The sequence below is a fragment of the Vigna unguiculata genome, unplaced genomic scaffold (genome assembly GCF_004118075.2).
Source record: "Vigna unguiculata cultivar IT97K-499-35 unplaced genomic scaffold, ASM411807v1 contig_539, whole genome shotgun sequence".
Taxonomy (NCBI): Eukaryota; Viridiplantae; Streptophyta; class Magnoliopsida; order Fabales; family Fabaceae; genus Vigna; species Vigna unguiculata.
In genome coordinates, this window is record NW_021011256.1 from 93,867 (window position 1) to 113,823 (window position 19,957).

Sequence of the window (19,957 nt, forward strand, 5' to 3'; positions counted from 1 at the left end):
ATCCATATTTCTATATTGTTTATGCTTTATCATTATTTTTTTCTAACACATTCTTCTCTATAAGTAATTATTTATAATTAGGGCAAGAAGACTTTTTTCACCAAACAAAAACAGCCGCAAGTGCTCAAGCAACATTTAGTTACTTGTCACATCACACACACATGAGAAGACACGAGGCAATATCGGATAACAAGTTAGAATGATTCAGAACAGAGTACATCTAACAAATCTAACAAATGATAGACTTCTTTTAAATAATCACAAATTTTAAAATGATTATTTAATAAATAATGTAGTTAATTGTTAAATTTCATAATAATTACAATAATATATATTATATTGTTAACTTTGATTTATTATTTGTTAAGGTTAGTTCTTGAAACTAAAATATAAATATGTATAAAGTCAATTAATTAATTCATTCATTTTTGAGTACGGGTTATGAGTTGTTTAGTTGTATTGTACAGAAATTCCTTTTTGCTATACGGAAAAAACAAAGATAAAGATTTAGATGAGGAGAAAGAGACAAAAGATAGAGAATTTATTTGATTTGCTATGATATGTTAAAAGAAATATAAATAATTAATGCAGAAAAGTCTAATAATTCATACAATAATATTTTTCTTGTTGCATTAATGATGGCATCTTAAGCATTTTAATCTAAATTTGATTTCAACGAGTCAATTTATAAAAATTTGTTGTTATTCATTAATTTCAAGCTAACTAATTGATGGATGATAATTAATGATATATTTCCATGAAGATTTGTATGGTCTAATTACAATTAATTTATATAAAGTTAGTAGTTACAAAACTTATATTTGTCGTTATGCATTAAATATTTGAAACAGATTTAATTTGTTGAAAATGTTTGATTGTGATTGAGAAGAGACAAAAATAAGAAATAAAAAGAGACCAACGTAAACCTTTTTATTCACTGTTCTCCCTCAGGCTTTTCCATTTCAGTTTCTCCTTTGGTTCTCCCTTTTGGCTTTTGCCAGGTATAGTTTCAAGAAACTAAAGTATTGTTGAAGTCTTGTGTGTTTTACACCGTTGAGTTTTATTGGTTGGTATTGATTGTTTTTGGTATGTGTTGTTTTGCAGAAAATGGGTCGTGCAAGAGTAACCTTAAAACAGATCTCGAGTGAAAGATGTCGCAAGACAACTTTGGCGCGAAGAAAGAGAGGACTGATGAAGAAAATGTGGGAATTTTCGAAGAGGTGCGGTGGTGAGCAGTGTTTGATTGTGTATGATGATGATGGTGATGTTGAAGCAGTGACTTCGCCCCAAAACCCTATAGAAATACATTCGATGATTCAAAAGTACTATGAAACTCAATTAAAGAATGGGAGACCTCACAAGACTTACGGTATTCAAGAGTTTTTTGAGAACAGAAAGAACATGATTGAAGCTGAGATTTCCAAAGTTCATAAAGAAATCAGCAGCATCAAGTACCCAACTTGGGATCCAAGTTTCGTGAACATGGAAGAGGATGAATTGAGGGCCTTCTGTGCTCATGTGGATGCCAAAATTCAAGCCTGTGATGAGGGAATTAAATTGTTGAAGAACAAGAATGTACCCAATCTGATGCAGAATTTCGATGAAAATAGTTATTTGTTGAGAAACATGGAAGAGGGTGGGTTTAGTTTTGTGCCAAACATGCCTCAGGAAAACATCTCTCAAAGCCAACCACTGCTTCAAGATTTTATGGAACTTTATGATAAGAATTATGAAGCAGTAGATGTGCCACTGAATTCAACCAATCAACTCAGTGAGTTGGAGTTTGAGGAATTGATTTGGGAACTTTCTAATTGTGATTCGTCTTATCAACCATGTCATCTTCCTCATCAATCTCTCTTGCCAACCATTTCTGCTCAATATCAAAATCAAACCAATTACTATAGCATGCTTTCTTTTACTGAACTTGGTTTTGTGTTATTGTTATACCATATGTCGTCTTTCTTTAACACTAAATTAGTTTTTGGCATCTTCTTAGTTCATGCTGCTTTGTTTAGGTAATGTACGTTTCATCTTAATTGCAGTAAAAAGTGCAGAATTTTACTTTCATATGTTCTGTTCATTCAGAGTATCTATCATATGCCCCGTACGATTTTGTTTTTCTCTAACTATTCGTGGTTTAAAAAGATTATCCAAATTTCGTTCAAAAATAATTTTAGTAGACTATGTGAATTATTCTTGTTCTTGATCTTCTTTTTCTCATACAGCGTAGATGTTCTTTTTCTCATATAGCGCGCGTCCTTATCTTATCTTGTACGAGGGAACAATTTTCTAAAACTTAACGAACTTTTCATATTACAAATGTTATTTGCTAATGAAAGAAAATATGATGTTATAACCAATAGATTAAGTGGAAATGTTCCATGATTTATTAATTAATTATGTCATACATATACTTTTTTTCAAGGAGTGACGAATTCTTTAAACGAAAACAATAACATGGTAAATACTTATGTATAAATAGTAAATATAATATAAAAAACGAATGAGTAACATGAATGTTGTTTTATAATTTGTCCAGACATAAGTAATTTTGAAATAAAAACTTGTGATGCTTGGTTCTCGAATTATGCATAAAGAGAAAGAACTGCTTACTAAAAGGAATGTATAATGTGTACATCTTGAAAATTATAATAATTAAGAAGATAAATAAATAAGATTAAATAGATATTGTAAGTAAAAAATAAAAGAATTTATTATTTATTTAATTTATAATATTCATTTTATTTAAAAGATTATTGTCATAAGAGATAAAACAGTTTATTAATTTAAGAGATTTATTTTATTTAAAGATAATATTAATTAAAAATATTTTTGAAGATATTTTTTTAAGAGTTAGAACGACTAAAGGGATGTATAAACTCAAAATATAGAAATATATTTAAATTGTTTCTTTATCGATCTTCCTTTGAATCCCATAAAAGATAATTGGATTTTCGGATTAATGATAAAAAAAATTAACTTTGGTCATTGTTCTATTTTTTATTACCTTTTAAACTGCAATGGAACTTCTTCAAGAAAACAAATCTCAAGATGTGTATTTATTTCTAAAGATAAAAATTAGTAATACAGAGTTACAATTTCAAATCAAATTAAAACAGATTTTTTGAAACTTTTTATCAAACAACAAAAAAAGAGAGAAAGATCAAAGACATACACACATAATTTTATAATGGTTCACTCAAAACTGAGTTACACCCAGTTAGTCAAGACTACATTAGTTTGACTTTGACTACTTCAAAAATTTTAAGAAATCTACCAAGATTACACTTTCGAAAATATAAAACTACAACAAAAATCTTGAATCTCACAAGAATCTCAACAAGACACGACAAGACCACAACTTGTAGATATGAAATCCTACCAGGAAACACCTAGAAACTTAAGAAAGATCAAACCTTGGTGATGACTTGTAAAGACGATTTTTTAACCGTTGTTAAATTAGACGTCATTAAAAGGTTGGAGAATCCATGACGGTTTTAAACCGTCATTAAAATTTTTAAAAACGATGATTGTTCTAGATTCTAACTGTTGTTAAAAATTTAAGGTTTGCTTACAGAGGTTGTGTAAGACCCGTTAAATTAATTAATAAATGCGAGTAGAAAGAGCCTTTATGACATTAATTATTGTTTGATGTGACGTGAAAAAGTATTAGCTCAAGTGGTTGAGAGTACTTTAATTATGTGAGAGGACTTGGGTTTGAGTCCCATGTATGCCAATTTTGTGTTTGTTGTATAACAACAAAACGATTTAATTTGTTTTAATTTTTTTTGAAAATCTCCGTGTGAATGGAGAATCAGGGTTACGTAGTTCTTTTTGAAAAGTCTATTTGGAAAATTATTTGAAAATGATTTAATTTGTTTTACAATTTTGAAAATCTTTTTATTTAAATTTTAGTATTATTTTAAAATTGGTGTCATGCGACGCGAGCGGTCGGATAGACACTTCAAGTAAATTCTTTTTTTTCTAATCTTTTATTTTTTTAATCATTTATAAATTTTTAATATTTTTTTAAAGTTATTTTAGAGTAGTTGTGGATGTCATTGCGACGTGAGCAACAAAATAGATATAAAAGAGTAAACAAAGAAAGTTATATTTTAATTTTAGATCATTTGTATATATTTTTAAAAAACAGCAAAAGTCTAAATTGGATATCATGCGACGCGAGCGGTCAGACAGACAACAAAGAAAGGGGAAAAATATATTTTTATGATTAAAAAAAAGAATGAAAATTGAAAAAAAAACTAAATAAAAAAAATGAAAGAATTCAGACGTACCTTAAAAAATTTTCAATATCTCCTCACCTTTTCTCTTTTCTTTTTTTTTGCTTCCTTTTCTAATATTTTTGTGTTTGTTTGTCCAATAAAGATAAAGATGAGAGGTGTCTATGTAGGTGGTAATGAGAGGAAGAGAGAGTGTAGAGAATGTTTTCTTCTTCTTCTTCTTTTTTTCTACCTCCTTCGATATGTTTTTTTTTGTTTTGAAAGAGAGATAAAAAATGGGGTGTGTATGTGGAAGTCGTGACGTGAAAGAATTAGAGAAGTGTAGAGAATTTTTCTTTTTCAGTCCCTTTTTCATATGACAGAGTACATATTTATATTCACATATTGCAATCTCAATGCAATCTCAGCCTTAATTGTAATGAACAATATAAGGAAGGAATTGGTTATGATAGCAACACATTATGGGAATCAAATCATAGTAAATCAGAGCACAAAATCAATCCCAAATTAGTAATATTGATTCTAACGATTAACAAATCAGAGCACAAAATCAATCCCAATTACTAATATTGATTATAACCATTTGAAGAAATATTTCTTCTAATTATTAGAATCATATCACTAATTTCTCTTCCAGGAACAAGGGTAGAAAGCAGGGTGAGTTGTTGGGCTCATGAGAAGAAATGCAATAATTAATAACAAATTGGGCTCTTCCCTCTTTATTCCTTTTTTTTTTCATCTCTCTTATTTTCTTTTTTTTTCTAAAATTAAAGTTTGAAAATCTTTGAAGAAAATAATGTTTCACATTTTATTTATTTATTTATTTATTTATTTTTGAAAATAAATTTATTTACCCGGACGAAATTGGTTGTTGACAGTGAGTGATATATAATCATAAGATTATAATGGTTATCACCAAATGTGAATTGGCATAGTGATTGTACTTTGACCTTATGAGTGGAAGGTCACGGGTTCAAACCTTGATGGGCATATAGTAAGCTTTATTTTTGCTAACTATTGGTTGTGGTTTGAAGGTGAAAAGGCAAAGAAAACCTAGCAGAAGGGTAACCCTTAGGTGCTGAAAAATCACCCAACTAAGTGACTTGAATAGCCATTAAGGCACTTATAAAAGGGGGGGGAATCCCACTTTTCTTCCCAATTTCAATCAAACATTCAGGTTAGGGGTGCTGAATTATGTGCATTTTTATATGGTTTGTGTTCCTGCATTTTGTTCTCAAATTGGAATTTTATGTGTTGTGGTTTCTGGTATAATGTACACTGCAATTGAGAATTTGGGAAGAGAATGTGGAGTGTCAAGTCTTTTGGGTATGAAACAAGAATGTGATGAGGGTTTCGGGTACTGTTATTTGATTCATGGTCAATTTATGCGTTTTGAGGATTCAAACATGTTTACAGTGTGCTTTAGAGTTTGATTGATGGTACATATTGAATGAACATGATTGTATTGTAAATTGGCATTGGTTTGGTGTTTTTGGTGCACGAGTAGTTGTGAAACTCTACAAGTTTCGCCCAAGCGACCCCTTCTCGCCTAGGCGAGAGTTGCAGGAGTCCTTTCAGTGTTCATACTCGAGCATTTCGCTCAGGCGACCAAGGTTGGGTTTGGGCGAAATACAGTCTCGCTTAGGCGAGATTGGCTCGCCTAAGCGAGGTCGTGAGGAAACCTGGTTGGTTTCGAGGGCGAAAACTCGTCCAGGCGAGGAGTTTTGTGGGTTTGAGCGAACCAGGGTCTCGGTCAGGCGAGACGGTCTCGCCTAAGCGAGATGTTGCGATCAAGTTGGATATGTGCTTGCATTATAGCTCAGGCGAGACTGAATTGGGTGTTTGGGCAAGAGAGGATCTCGCCTAGGCGAGAGGATCTCGCCTAGGCGAGAGGATCTCGCCTAGGCGAGATAACGTGATGAGATTGTTATTTTGAGCTCGCTCAGGTGAGGTAAATTAGCCTAAGCGAGGCTGAGGGCTTAGCTTGGGCGAGGGTCCCTGGCTTAAGCGAGTTTATGCGAATTGCCATGTGTTTGTGTACTAATTGGATTGTTTGCTTGTTATTTCCTAAAGGATAGGAAGTATATGCTTGTGTTTATGATGTTTGGGCTTGAAGGACTAAGTCCATTAGGGGTTTGAGATGTGCTTGAATGGTTGCACGCATGATGGGCATGGAACTGGTTGAGTTCCCGTCGGCTACTATTGGGCGAGGAGTCCTTAGTATGGTGATTACATGCGTTGGACGCACGATGCGCAAGGAACTGTTATGTTCCCGTCAGCTACTATTGGGCGAGGAGTCCATAGTATGGTGATTGCGTGCGTGCCAGGGTCCAAGTTATGAGGCTTGGATGATTTACTACAAGCGAGGAGTCTGTAGGGCAGGACTATGAGCAGGATAGGCTCATAGGGTTGGACCACGAATGAGTTAGTTTCGTGGAAGCACAGTGGAGTCCCAAGACTTAGTTCATGCATATGACTCATGAAGGACTATGAGGTCATGGTTGGGTAATTTGATAATGAGATACTTAATTATGTTATTTTGGGATGGGTGGCATATTTATTTCATGTATTTGTTTATATTATTTATATATATATATATATATTGTGCATAGCTCACCCTTTCTATGTTGTGTGGCGATGATCGGATAACTCGTTATTCGGGAGCAGATGATTTGATAGATGGGCCAGGAGATGCCTAGACTCGGAGCGAGGGATAGTCAGGAATTTTGTTTATATGTTATTATTTTGGTTTTTGAGATAAATATGTAAACCTTTGGGAGCCATGTGAATATTGTTTTAGTTTTATAAATTATGGACTCTTGGTTTTATGACTTATATATTAAAGTTTTAAATTTCCCGTGCTTTTGGGAAATAGTTTATATTAAATGCAGCATTTATTTTATTTCAAATTTTATTTATTAAAAATTAGTAATATTCCTTAGGGATGTTACAGGTTGTGTCAATTTCTCATGGGATGTTCACAAAGAATGCATTAGGTTTCACATGGGCAACTCGCAGAAGTTCGACACTATAAAAGGCCACCAGTGAAAGGATAAAGGCGTAGTGCGACAAGGAGGAGCTTCAAGGAGTGTGTAGTGTGGTGCAAAGGAGCTTTGCAGGATGTAGAGATTGCATAAGGTAGTGCGGCAGAGCCTCGTTACGGAGTAAGGAACGTTGTGCGACAGAGCTTCATAAGGTACAAAGGTTCGCCTTCGGACGATGTGGGGTGAAAACTAGCAATGGTTAGGAACCGTTGTTAAAAACTACCAAAATTACAAAATACGTCACTGTGTTTCATTTGACGACATTTGTTAGTTAGTTGTTATTATTTGATGTTGTAGAAGCCCATTTTGCATTAGTGGGAATTATATCTTTTAGTTTGATGTATAAAGGTACTTGAAGCAATTCTTAGCCTTGTATTTGTAAAAAAGAAGAACAATATTTATGTTCATTAATAATATAAAATATTGTAAGATCTTGTATCAATCCTAAGACATTACTTCTTTTTAGAATGTGCAATCTAGTGATCATTTTAGATATTTAGATAATTTTCCCCGTAAGATTTTTTGTTTTGTCATGAGTGATTGTGTTTAAAATAATACTTAGTGGGTTACCAATAGTGGTTGCATTCCAAAGAACACCAAAGTTGTTAGATAAGAGTGGTTGCATTTTCAAATAATACTCGAGTTTTTTAGCTAAAAGCGACCATGTTTCAAACAATACTTAATGGTTTAGTCATAAGTGGATGTGTTTTAAACAATAATTGGTTTTGGCCAATTGTTGTGTTTAAAATAATACTTAGTGGGTTAGTCAGAAGTGACTACATTTCAAACAATACTTTATCTTAGCTAGGAAGGACTACATTCCAAAGCATACCTAGGGTCTTAGTTAGGAGTGACTACATGTCCAAATAATACACGATGTCGGTGTTGTTGGAGTTGACCAAGATTTGATGAATCCAACTTTTCTTTGAGTTGAGTAAGACTTGATCACCTTTCCTTGAAGATTCATGAAGTTTGATGACTTAGATGTGTTTATGAAGTGTGTTATGTTGATTGGGATTTTATGTAAGTTTCTTTTTGAGTAGTTTAATCTTATAATTATAATTAGAAAGTCATGTCAATGTGTGTTTGAAGAAAACATTTTTTTTTGAGATTTCTTATAGTGATTTCAAGATCTTCTCTATGTAAGAGAGAAATATAACGATTCACTTGTATTTTCTTCCCTTTTTGTGCTTGTAATGTTTAAAGAAAATTTGTTTCAATGTATTATTTTATTTGCATGTGGTTTTGTTGTTTCTAGATTAAGTTTATAGTCATGGTTTGATGTTAATGGTTTAGAAAGTCAATCCTTTAGGTTTAAGAATTAATTTTCTTTCCTAATTTGTGATTGGCTCAACAATGATCTCTAGTAGTGGATGACAAGTAAACAGCCCAATCAACCTGATGAGAATAAAGTGATATTTTATCTTTATTTTTTGTTGACTTGTTTTAAAATCATATTTTCAAAAATATATTTTGAATTTGTTATTTCTAGAAATTTGTAATTTAGTCTACCTATTAAATAATTTAAATAATTATGAATTAGACAATTCAAAACATCTCTAAATTATACAATTTAAACTTATTTTTCAAATTATCCAAAATCATATTCTTGATTGGATAGTTCAAAACTTTATTTCAAATACGTAATTCAAAACATAATTTTGAATTGAATAAATAAGGATATAATGACAAAAATAATTTAGTCATTTTATTATATTACGGGTGGTAAAAGGAAATACGAGGGGCGCAGGAAGAAAATGTCGAGAATAGTTTCTCAGGCTTGTCCCGAAACACAGTCCTTACAACAAACGAAAGCCCAAAAACGAAGACAAACAAAATCCAAGGGTTTTAGGAAGAAACAAGAGAGAGATTGGAACTCTCCTGTTCTGAAGTGATTCATTCCACTTCTCTGCCATGAAGTTCCTTCGATCTCTCATTGGTATATTCTTCTTCTTCTTCTCCGTGTTCTACTATTTCTTCATTTTCTTGTACAAACTTTCTTTCACAATCTCATTTTCTCTTTCTTTTCGCTTTCCATAGCTCAATCACGTTATGCAGCTTTTTTCACAGTCTCGGTTTCTCTTTCTTTTCTCTTTCCGTAGTTCAATCACGTCATGCTGCGCTTGTCGGGTCACTGAATGGGGTTTCTGGACTCCGATTCTTCGCTGTTTCCACTGAAGAGTACGCCAAGAGAAACTATGCAAACAACGTTTCCGAGTACAACACTGTTTTGGGCTCTCTCACTGCACAAAGAAGGTTTTGTCTCCTTTTTTTTTTAAATAAAAAATGGGTTAATTAATTATTTTGAGCATCCCATTTGTTTGAATTTTGCCAAGTTTGAATTTTTGTATGAGGGGTTTATTTGGTAGGAATTTCTTGCTGAGAGATGTGTATCATGATATGATGCTTGATGGGGTGAAACCTACGCGCGACACTTTCCATTCCCTTGTTGTTGGAACTATGAAAGGAGCTAGGATGCAAGATGCTTTCTTCTTCGTGGACCAAATGAAAACTATGGGTTTGCTCCCTGATGTATGTACTGTTTTTATATCATTATTCATAATTTTTGCTTGAATAGTTTTCCATTTTGGGTGTGACGAGGTGTTGGAATGGACTTATTGATATTGAATGTAATACTTGAATTTATATGCTGAGAAAGGGGTGCTTAACAAATTTAGGTTGATCATCGCCTTGCAGAAATCGATATCATTGCTTGATATTCAATTTGGTACTACTGGCATATAATGAGATCTGAAGTTGAGATATTGAACTAGTTTTGTTGCTTTCCCCGTGTTTATTAACAAGGGGAAGGGATAAGAGTGGAATGATTATACTTGAAAGTGTTGTAGTTCGATATCTTTAGTTTGCTGCGTTGAACTTTTATTTTCTGGGTCTCTTCCTTTTATAATAACTTTTAGAATTTAGAATATGGACACTCTTGAGTGAGAAAAGAAGGTTTTGAGGTTCTTTTATTCTTTATAGTCTTTTTTGCGTTTCCGTGCTATTGTAGATCAGAAGATACTTTTGTTATTTTTGTACACATTTTTGCATGAAAAGGTTGTTGGGAGCTTGAATGTGTGTCCCATAATGATTTTATCTAGTAGTTTGTATCAGCAGATGCCATTAGGCCACAAAACATTTTGATGTGTAATTTGTATATCCTCTATGTAGGTCTATGACAGTTGTTTCATGTTGATGACGTAGGTTACTTTGTACAACTTTCTGATTTCGACTTGTGGAAAATGCAAGAACTCTAATAAGGCTATTCAGGTACTTATGACTATTGCTTATAGTCAAGGATTTGAAGTATTACTATTTGTGTTTTTTGCTTCTTTCTCTTTAGATATATGATTTATTTGTTTTTTGTATGAAATGAAGATTTTGGAGGAAATGAAATGCATGGAAGTAAAGCCTAATGTACAAACCTACATCTGCTTGCTAAATGCTTGTGCTGCCGGTGGACGCATAGACCGAGTGTATGTTGCATCTACTTCTTGCACTATCTAATACTTTACTATAAATTACTTTTGCCCTTAATTCCTTCTCTCTATAATTCCATTGTCTGTTTTATACAATGCTTGTTGTTTTATTTTAAAACAGTGTTATGAAATTCTACTCTTAATGGCCTAACAAGTAAAACCTGATTTTCTACAAGATAATTTTTTTTCTTGTCTTTTGAGTAACGTAGGAGGTTTTGCTCTTCTAGTTGTCTGTTTTTTAGTACAAATTGTATATCAGCATCATCAACTCGTCACTTAGATATATTTTTTATTTTTTTGGAATATTTAAATTATATGTATTGAAATGTATTGATCCAGGTATGCAATTGTCCGTGATATGATAGCTGCTGGTCTGGGATTGAACAAGTTCTGCTATGCTGGGCTTATAGTTGCACACAAGAATAAGACACCTCTTGCTGATGATTTTTCTGCAAAAGTAGTTATCATTCCTATCTTTTTATTTGGAATCGTATATGCTGTATTTATCCAGTGATGTCTAAAACTTTTATTCTGTGGAAAAAGGTCATTGAGTTTGTGGAGAAGTCAAAGATGTGGTCTTCAGTTGAAACCAACAGTGCCAATGCTGAGAATGTGATGATGGGTGTTACTGATGAAGAATTATACAACCTACCAACAGCAGAATATATTCATAGGCGTGGAAGGTTTTTGAATCTACCATTTACAGCTTATCACACTGCATTTCATGCTGCTGCAGACCTAAAAAATGTTGAGGTATTAAGTGTCATGTCATGCATGTTAAAGTTTGGATGCTGTTAAATAATTCTTTTTACCATGCTTCTGCTTTATTATTCCAATGCCATTTGTTTGTATGTGGAATGAAATCATTCAACCATATGACTTCGAGATGTTGGATTTAATTATCAGCAGCATTAAGTCCTGTAAAAATTGGTTGCATGTGATATTTGAATATGGACATAAGTTGGTGTCCCTTGTGTATTGTTGAGAATAAAGAAAATAGGGATTGAGATTAATGTCCCTTGTGTATAAACCACACATAGGGTAATCTATTTATAATAGAGAAAGGTACAAGTAAAAAGAGTAACTGAAAATAAAAAGATTAAATAGAAGATATTGTTTGATATTGTGGTTATCAATATCTAACAATATCTTAATAATATCAAACAATATCTAACACTCCCCCTCAAGCTGGAGCATACAAATCGTATGTGCCAAGCTTGTTACAAATATAATCAATTCTAGGCCCCCGTAAAAATTTAGTAAAAATATCTGCTAATTGATCACTTGAGTTAACAAACTCAGTCTTGATGTCTCCAGACATAACCTTTTCCCGAACAAAATGACAATCAATCTCAATGTGTTTGGTCCTCTCATGAAAGACAGGATTAGAGCTAATATGAAGAGCAGCCTGATTGTCACACACAAGTGTCATTTGAGTAACATCTCCAAATTGTAACTTTTGAAGCAATTGCTTGAGCCAAATAAGTTCACAGGCAGCTGAGGCCATAGCTCTATATTCTGCTTTTGCACTGGATCTTGCTACAACACTTTGTTTCTTACTTTTCCACGAGATCAAGTTACCACCAATGGAGACACAATACCCAGATGTAGATCTTCTATCAGAAGGAGATCCTGCCCAATCAGCATCTGAATAGCAAACAACTCTTGTATGGTTATTAGAACCATATAACAATCCTTTTCCAGGAGATTTTTTAATATACTTCAAGATGCGAATGACTGCATTCCAATGATCTTCACATGGAGAATTAAGAAATTGGCTTACCACACTGACTGCAAAGGAAATGTCAGGACGAGTAACGGTATGATAATTCAATTTCCCAACCAATCGTCTATACTGCTCAGGATCAGATATAGGCTCCCCCTGATTTGGTAGAAGTTTAGTATTGGGATCCATGGGTGTATCAATAGACTTTGAACTCATCAACCCAGTTTCTTCCAGAATATCCATGGCATACTTTCTCTGAGATATAACAATACCATCATTAGACTGTGCCACCTCAATACCCAAGAAATATCTGAGTTTGCCAAGATCTTTGGTCTGAAAATGGTGACAGATATGTTGTTTCAACTGAGAGATGCCATGGTTGTTACTCCCTGTAAGAACGATGTCATCAACATATACTATCAAGTAAACACATCCAGCACTCGAGTGTTGATAAAAGACAGAATGATCTGTTTCACACCGAGTCATACCAAATTGCTGAACAACATTGCTAAACTTTCCAAACCAAGCTCTAGGAGATTGTTTTAGGCCATATAGGGATTTTCGAAGACGACATACCATCCCAGAAGACTCTCCCTGAGCAACAAATCCAGGAGGTTTCTCCATATAGATTTCTTCTTGCAAATCACCATTGAGAAAAGCATTTTTAACATCTAGTTGATAAAAAGGCCATTGTTGAAGAGCAGCCATGGCGATAAATAAACGAACAGACGCCATCTTTGCCACGGGGGAAAAAGTATCTCCATAATCCAACCCAAAAATTTGAGTATAACCTTTGGCCACAAGACGAGCTTTGAGGCGATCAATAGTACCATCAGGTCCAACTTTGATAGCAAACACCCACCTGCAACCAACAACAGATTTTCCAGATGGCAACGGGACCAGTTCCCAAGTTCCACTGTTATGAAGAACACTTAATTCATCTGTCATGGCCTGACGCCAACCAGGATGGGCTAAAGCGTCACGGACAGTTTTTGGAATGGTCATAGAAGAAAGAGAGGAAAGACATGTATAAAAAGGTAATGACAATCGATGATAACTCAGTAATATAATGGGGAGAGGGATTACGGGTAGAACACATACCTTTTCGGAGGGCAATGGGAACTAAGGTTATATATAATGAAAAATTAAACTATTAAAATTATGACAAAAATATTTAATAACCAAAATTACGGATTTTTTTATAATATACCAAACAAAATAAAATAACAAAAATTCTCATCCGTTAAGTTTACCTTTATCAAAGCCAGTGGATGCGATTAACTTTCCCATCTTGGGGAGATATGATTAAAGCTTCGATCACCATTATAATTCATATATTTTCCTTAATTTGCAATCGTTATTTCAGATTTTTTTTTTCTCCCCTACAAGTTCACTAAATTCAAATACCTTTTTATAAATAATTTTTCAATTCACAATTCAATTTAAGCACTTGTAAAGAGTGAATGGGATAAGTCACAACAAGTTGAGTCAGAAATAAGTTAACTCAATTCTTATTTTTTGATAAATTAAAAATTTTGTAACTTGATTTAACCCAACAATTAAATGGATTGACTTACTTAAAAAATATTTTTTAATTTATTTTATATATTTATTATATTATAATTAAAATAAATTTAATTTTTTAGATTAAATATATTTATAATTCTAAATTTAAATGTAAAATTAAAATTTCTCTATAGTTGGTGAGTTCGATTCGAATTTGCGATAAGTTGGATTGATTTAGGATTGTGAATACATTCTAACCTCTATTTACAACAACCTTTCAATAAATTTACATAATTACACAATTAATATTTTATGACAATAGTTAAATGAAAATCAATTCATAATTAATTTTCTATGATAATAGTTAATTGAAAAACTAATTCAAATAATTAAGTTTCAAAATCCAATTAAATCAACAATTACATCCTTAGTTGAAAACTACCATATACTTCCACATCTTAAAAAATCTCGAAAAGATAATCTGTGGTGGATATCTAAAACTGGAACCAACTAATCCCTTAGGAAAAAAAAAATGTTTGGGGTCATATGGCCCTTAAGAAAAATAATTTTTTAATAGTGTGGATAGAATATAATATATTACAATGGAGTCGGCACTTTGCACTTTCGGGTCTCTTTGCCACAGTGTCTGTCACCTTACCCTTCAGAACAAACACGACAACATCTCAGAACTTCCTCTTACCTTGTATATATAGATACATATGTTATAAGTCTCTGGTGTCCCAGACAAAAATTATTAAAAAAGAGAAAAACTTTTCCAACCCCAACTCAATATTTTGTCCAAATTCATTGTTTCAGCGTCAACCATGAGGCGACACTTATCAAAATTCTTTCACTACCCAATTGGGTTTAACCTATCAAATTCCTTTCCGGTGAGACCCCTCTCTCTCTCGGTTTGTTTAGCTTATTCTTTTGGTGATGTAACTGGTCAATCAAGTTGGTTGTAATGGATTGAAAGTTGACGTTTTGGAACACATCTATGAAGTTAACTGAATCGTTCATGCCATGTCAAATTTCGGGTATAAACTTATAATTTCCCTGTTCTATCAGGATCATGGAAAACCCCCTCATTGTACTTCAATTCAGTTTCTTTTTTTATCGAATGCTCACTTCAATGATAAGTTATAGTGATACCCATTTACATGCAGATGAGAACTGTTATTTTATTTCTTGTCCTAAGAGTACTGGTTAGCCTGTGCTAGATTCATGCTTTGTGTGTTAATCTGGGGTGTGGTGGTACTAATATATGTGCAAATTCAGTAATAAACTTGTACTCCTCCTCTGGTTCTACCAACCTAGAAAATGCAAAAATCAATCACTTAGTTGTTCCATTTTAATATAAATTAAGTTTTTACCTTATGCGTACTTGAAGGATTAAATATTGATACCCAGATGATTATTTTTTGTTGTTTAAGAATTTATTAATCTGGGGTTTTGGTGGAGTTTATATGTGTTCAAATTTTGTTTATGAAAATGTGGCTGGCATGTGACACTAATTTTCTTGAAGCAGTTGAAATGTGATGTGAGTTCGTTCTGTGCTGCCAATAGTATTCGTCAAGGTTTGTTCGGTGGACACTTGAATGAATGTGCCACAAGAGCTTTGGCCACTACATCTTGTGCTTCGGTGTCTGAAGATCTGCCAAAGGATAATTCCGTCTCTGATATGTTGGTAGATTCATTTGGAAGGCTTCACACATACTTGAGAATATCTGTAACAGAGAGGTGCAATTTAAGGTGTCAGTATTGTATGCCAGCAGAAGGTGTGGAACTCACTCCTAGCCCTCAAATTTTGACAAAAACTGAGATTCTACGATTGGCAAATCTGTTTGTAAGCTCCGGGGTAACTAAAATACGTTTGACGGGTGGGGAACCAACTGTTAGAAAGGATATTGAAGACATATGTTTGGAATTATCAAACTTGAAGGGACTGAGAACATTGTCCATGACTACCAATGGTATTGCTTTAACGAGAAAACTTCCAAGGCTGAAAGATTGTGGGCTTACTTCCCTCAACATTAGTGTAGACACTTTGGTACCTGCAAAGTTTGAGTTTATGACCAGACGCAGAGGGCATGAAAAAGTTATGAATTCAATTAATGCTGCCATAGACCTTGGATTTAATCCAGTTAAGGTATTTCTTGGTTACATATCATTACTTTTTGCTAGTGTTTCTCATTGATCACCTTCCCATGAGCAGCTACCCTTTTGCTCAAATTCATTAAGTTAATCAAATGAATTTTTCAACAAGGGTGCATAACCTCAGGTAAATTTCATGTCACTGATGGATGAATTTTAAGGTATCTTTGATGTTTCTCTGCATTTCAGGTCAATTGTGTTGTAATGCGAGGATTCAATGATGATGAGATCTGTGATTTTGTTGAGCTGACCCGGGACAAGCCAATTGATATTCGCTTTATAGAGTTCATGCCTTTTGATGGGAATGTTTGGAATGTCAAGAAACTTGTACCCTACTCAGAAATGTTGGATACAGTGGTAAGGTAGAATTCAGACTGGAGGCCTAACTTTTATACTACATTTTGTTGTTCTCTTATAGCAGATAGAGACCCTTTATAACCATCATTACCAAACAGATGAAACAGTTTCCAAGCTTAAAAAGAGATCAGGATCACCCTACAGATACGGCCAAAAATTTCACAATAGATGGGCATGAAGGTAGAGTTTCGTTTATCACATCAATGACTGAGCATTTCTGTGCTGGTTGCAATAGATTGCGGCTACTTGCTGATGGAAACTTCAAAGTCTGTTTATTTGGTCCTTCGGAGGTAAGTTATATTCAAATCATCAAAGCTCAGTGTACTATGCTTGTCCCCTAAACCTGGTGATGGTAATTGGGCTAAAATCTGTGATGTCACTTCTATTTGAATACTTAATGTTTTTGGTGAATCTGTAACGCTAAACTTGATGATAGTATATGAAGTCTGGATGCTTAGTACGACATGAGTACGTACAACTACAGGAATACGATGATCTTTTTGAAATTTAGGATATGCTATGTTTTGGATTCTTAGCAAAACATTATAGATGCATAATATCGGTGAAGAAAGAGAGAGTGGGGGTAATTTCTCATTAATTCATGATTATGATGATCGCAATTTAATTTAAAAAATTGATATGAATGGAGAAGTATCAGTATTTGACATGGGAACAAACACCTTGATGTTTCCATTTTGAGTATCAGGGCATCGTAGATCATATTAATTGCAGGCCTTCTAAATGTACCGGTAAATGAATTAGATAGTTTGGTGATGAGGGTGAAGGACTCGGGATTAAGAAATTGGTATTTAAGGCCTATAAATTTTTTGGCAAGTAAAATCAAGACTTTCTATGCAAACTTTTAGCAGTCTTGTTTTTTAAGGAGTGTGACTGATTTCTTGCAGTTAGCTGTTTCAATGGCTGAGTATGGTTCTGGGAGTTGTTTACTTTTGGATTAGTACTTTGAAACTGTGATGTCTACTGTCAGTTCTGAATTCTTGATATGGTACATACTCGATAATGGGGAAAAGGGAAACTATCTGCCAACTCATAATAGAAAAACATAACTTCAAATATTTGTTTACAAAGATTGAAGTTCCCTGCAGAAAGTGGATTCCTGTAGTGAATCTTGATATTTGTCTGTAAATGGAAGATTTGATTCACATTAGGACATGGTCTTTGCGAACATTAAAATATGGCTCTACCTCATACAATATTTTGGATTGAACATGCACTGTCTTGCCCCTTCTTTCCATTGCACATGCTATTTCATTTGATATTCTATTTATTTGATTACTTGTAATTGATTTTTTAGGCGCACTAATATACTTTCATCATTATTTTGAATTCTTAATCATTTCTGAAAATTTTCTTATCAATGAAACTGATAAATATTTTCCCTATTCAAGACATGCCGGTCATTATGGATGTTATCTCTACCATTTATGTTCAAGTTAAAGGTGCTTGATGTATGTATGGATGTTGACATCAGTCGGGACAATAAAACGTGTCATGGCATACATATAGCATCTTTAATGAGAGCTTCATTAAAAGATTTTTGTGATTTTCTTATATGGATCGTGTTTCAGGTTAGTTTAAGAGATCCTTTGAGATGTGGTGCAGAGGATCATGAACTTAGGGAGATAATAGGAGCAGCGGTATGCACTTCTTCTGATTATTATTGCTAAATCTCAATTGTGTTGTAATGATTTATAATGTTTTTATTTCTTTACCAGGATTTATCATCCTTTTAATATAATGATGCTGCTGCAAAAGAATTTCACTCATTGCTATTTTAATTTAACATGGTAGTGAACCTTTATTAAAAAAGATATACTTTAGGAATAAGAGGAGCATAGCAAGAAGGGACAACACACCCCACAACCTAACTGAAAAGGAGTTAGTTAGAGATTATGTATATATGGAGAAAAAAGTGGGTGGGGGTGATAGAGTTAGGTGAAGTTTAGCCTCATTTGGCAATCGGTAGACCCTTATAATGTAACTATTCTTATAATGATGCATGGATATGATGCGTGTATCGGATATGGTACGTATTGGATATATCAATACACTTATTTTGAAAACAATAAGGTATGATACGTTATATATGCATATTGAAAAATTTTACAAAAACCTTAAAACATGATAAATATATATTGTTATTGTGTGAATTCAAATTAAAATCAAATATCTTAAAAACTGTCAAAATAAAAAGTTATAAATTATTTTTATCACAAAAAGTATTACAAGTTTATAGATTAGATACTTTATTGATAAATATCGGTAAAGTATCAGATATTGATACGTGTCAAACATGAATACATGACACAGATTGAGGTATCAGTGCATCATAACTTATCACCTTCAACCTCTAGACTAACGTGAGCATTTCCATTGAATAATATGTTACTGACTCACTTCTTTCCTATGATTTTCCACCTGTTTGCTCTTGTCCTAGTAAGCTCTTTGATTGCTTTTGAACAACATAGTCAATAGTGGATCATAGACTACTTGAAATTGTGTGTCCAACTTTAGGTAAGCAATATTATGAGTGGTCTTGTACTATCCTATTTCTTAATGTTATCTTTCCTTTGTTCTAGGTGAAGAAGAAGAAAGCTTCACATGCTGGCATGTTTGATATAGCAAAGACTGCAAATAGGCCCATGATACATATTGGTGGATAAGGTCTCTTCTTCCTTTCTTTCATTTTTCCTATAAAGGTTATCCATTCAATCTCTAAAATATTTATTTTACAATTTACTGAGGCACATCATGATTTTTCTCTATTTCAGGTATCACACAGTGATAAAGTTACTTACATAGCAGGCAACCAGAGTAGTCCTAGTGAGAAGTACCCTGAATTGAGTATTATCTGAGATCTTCATTGATACAATCTCACTACATGAAGGGTGATAGATTTTTCAACTATACCTAGCCACATATACTGTTAAATGTTGTTCCTTTGGATAGAACCCATTGTTGTTGTATCGAGTAATAATGCAAATTTGGGCTTAAATTTTCTGATCATGTGTGACTCTTTCTTCATTGGTTTATGACTTTTGGGTCGTGTGTTAATCTTTCTTCACTGGTTGTTTGTTTACTAGTCAACTTTAGTTTCAGCATGGCACTGTATTTATTTGTTTTGTTGTAGACATGACAATGAAATTTTGAAAAGGTTGGTTATGCCCTGTTACATCATTGAATTTGTACTATGTATGCAGTGAGGTTGTTGACCAGGTCTTCATAGTGCTGCTTCTCAGACTTCATACGGCATTCCCAATTTTCTTTCCTTAGTTTATACTCTTACCCGGAAATTGAAGGAACAACTCTAATCTAGATGTTACCAAGTTCTACTCTTGGGATCACTTCATGCTCCCTACCATTGCTTTTGTCATTTAGACCCTTTCTAATATCTCAACTTTCTAGGAACGCAAAATGTATGGAAATTTA

General features: G+C 33.4%; 2 protein-coding genes across 5 annotated transcripts; both read left to right on the forward strand.

Moving 5' to 3' along the window:
* Positions 1–892: 892 nt before the first annotated feature.
* On the forward strand, positions 893–2,019 carry LOC114172391 (agamous-like MADS-box protein AGL8 homolog). Its single transcript, XM_028056879.1, has 2 exons — positions 893–1,001; positions 1,105–2,019. The coding sequence occupies exon 2, from the start codon at positions 1,108–1,110 to the stop codon at positions 2,017–2,019; it is 912 nt and encodes a 303-aa protein (XP_027912680.1). The 5' UTR covers positions 893–1,001; positions 1,105–1,107.
* A 7,033-nt stretch (positions 2,020–9,052) lies between these two features.
* On the forward strand, positions 9,053–19,710 carry LOC114172394 (GTP 3',8-cyclase, mitochondrial-like). 4 transcript variants are annotated; one of them, XM_028056882.1, is made up of 13 exons: positions 9,053–9,224; positions 9,388–9,541; positions 9,655–9,817; positions 10,490–10,555; positions 10,664–10,761; positions 11,104–11,221; positions 11,308–11,517; positions 15,522–16,145; positions 16,340–16,507; positions 16,606–16,797; positions 18,097–18,165; positions 19,108–19,192; positions 19,300–19,710. In XM_028056882.1, exons 1-12 carry the CDS (start codon positions 9,200–9,202, stop codon positions 19,189–19,191), a joined length of 1,971 nt encoding a protein of 656 aa, XP_027912683.1. In that variant the 5' UTR covers positions 9,053–9,199; the 3' UTR covers position 19,192; positions 19,300–19,710. The 4 variants fall into 4 exon arrangements, with proteins under 4 accessions (XP_027912683.1, XP_027912685.1, XP_027912686.1 ...); XM_028056884.1 differs by having other exon boundaries at positions 15,525–16,145; XM_028056886.1 differs by lacking the exons at positions 9,053–9,224; positions 9,388–9,541 and having other exon boundaries at positions 9,654–9,817; positions 10,457–10,555.
* The last annotated feature ends 247 nt before the right edge of the window (positions 19,711–19,957 follow it).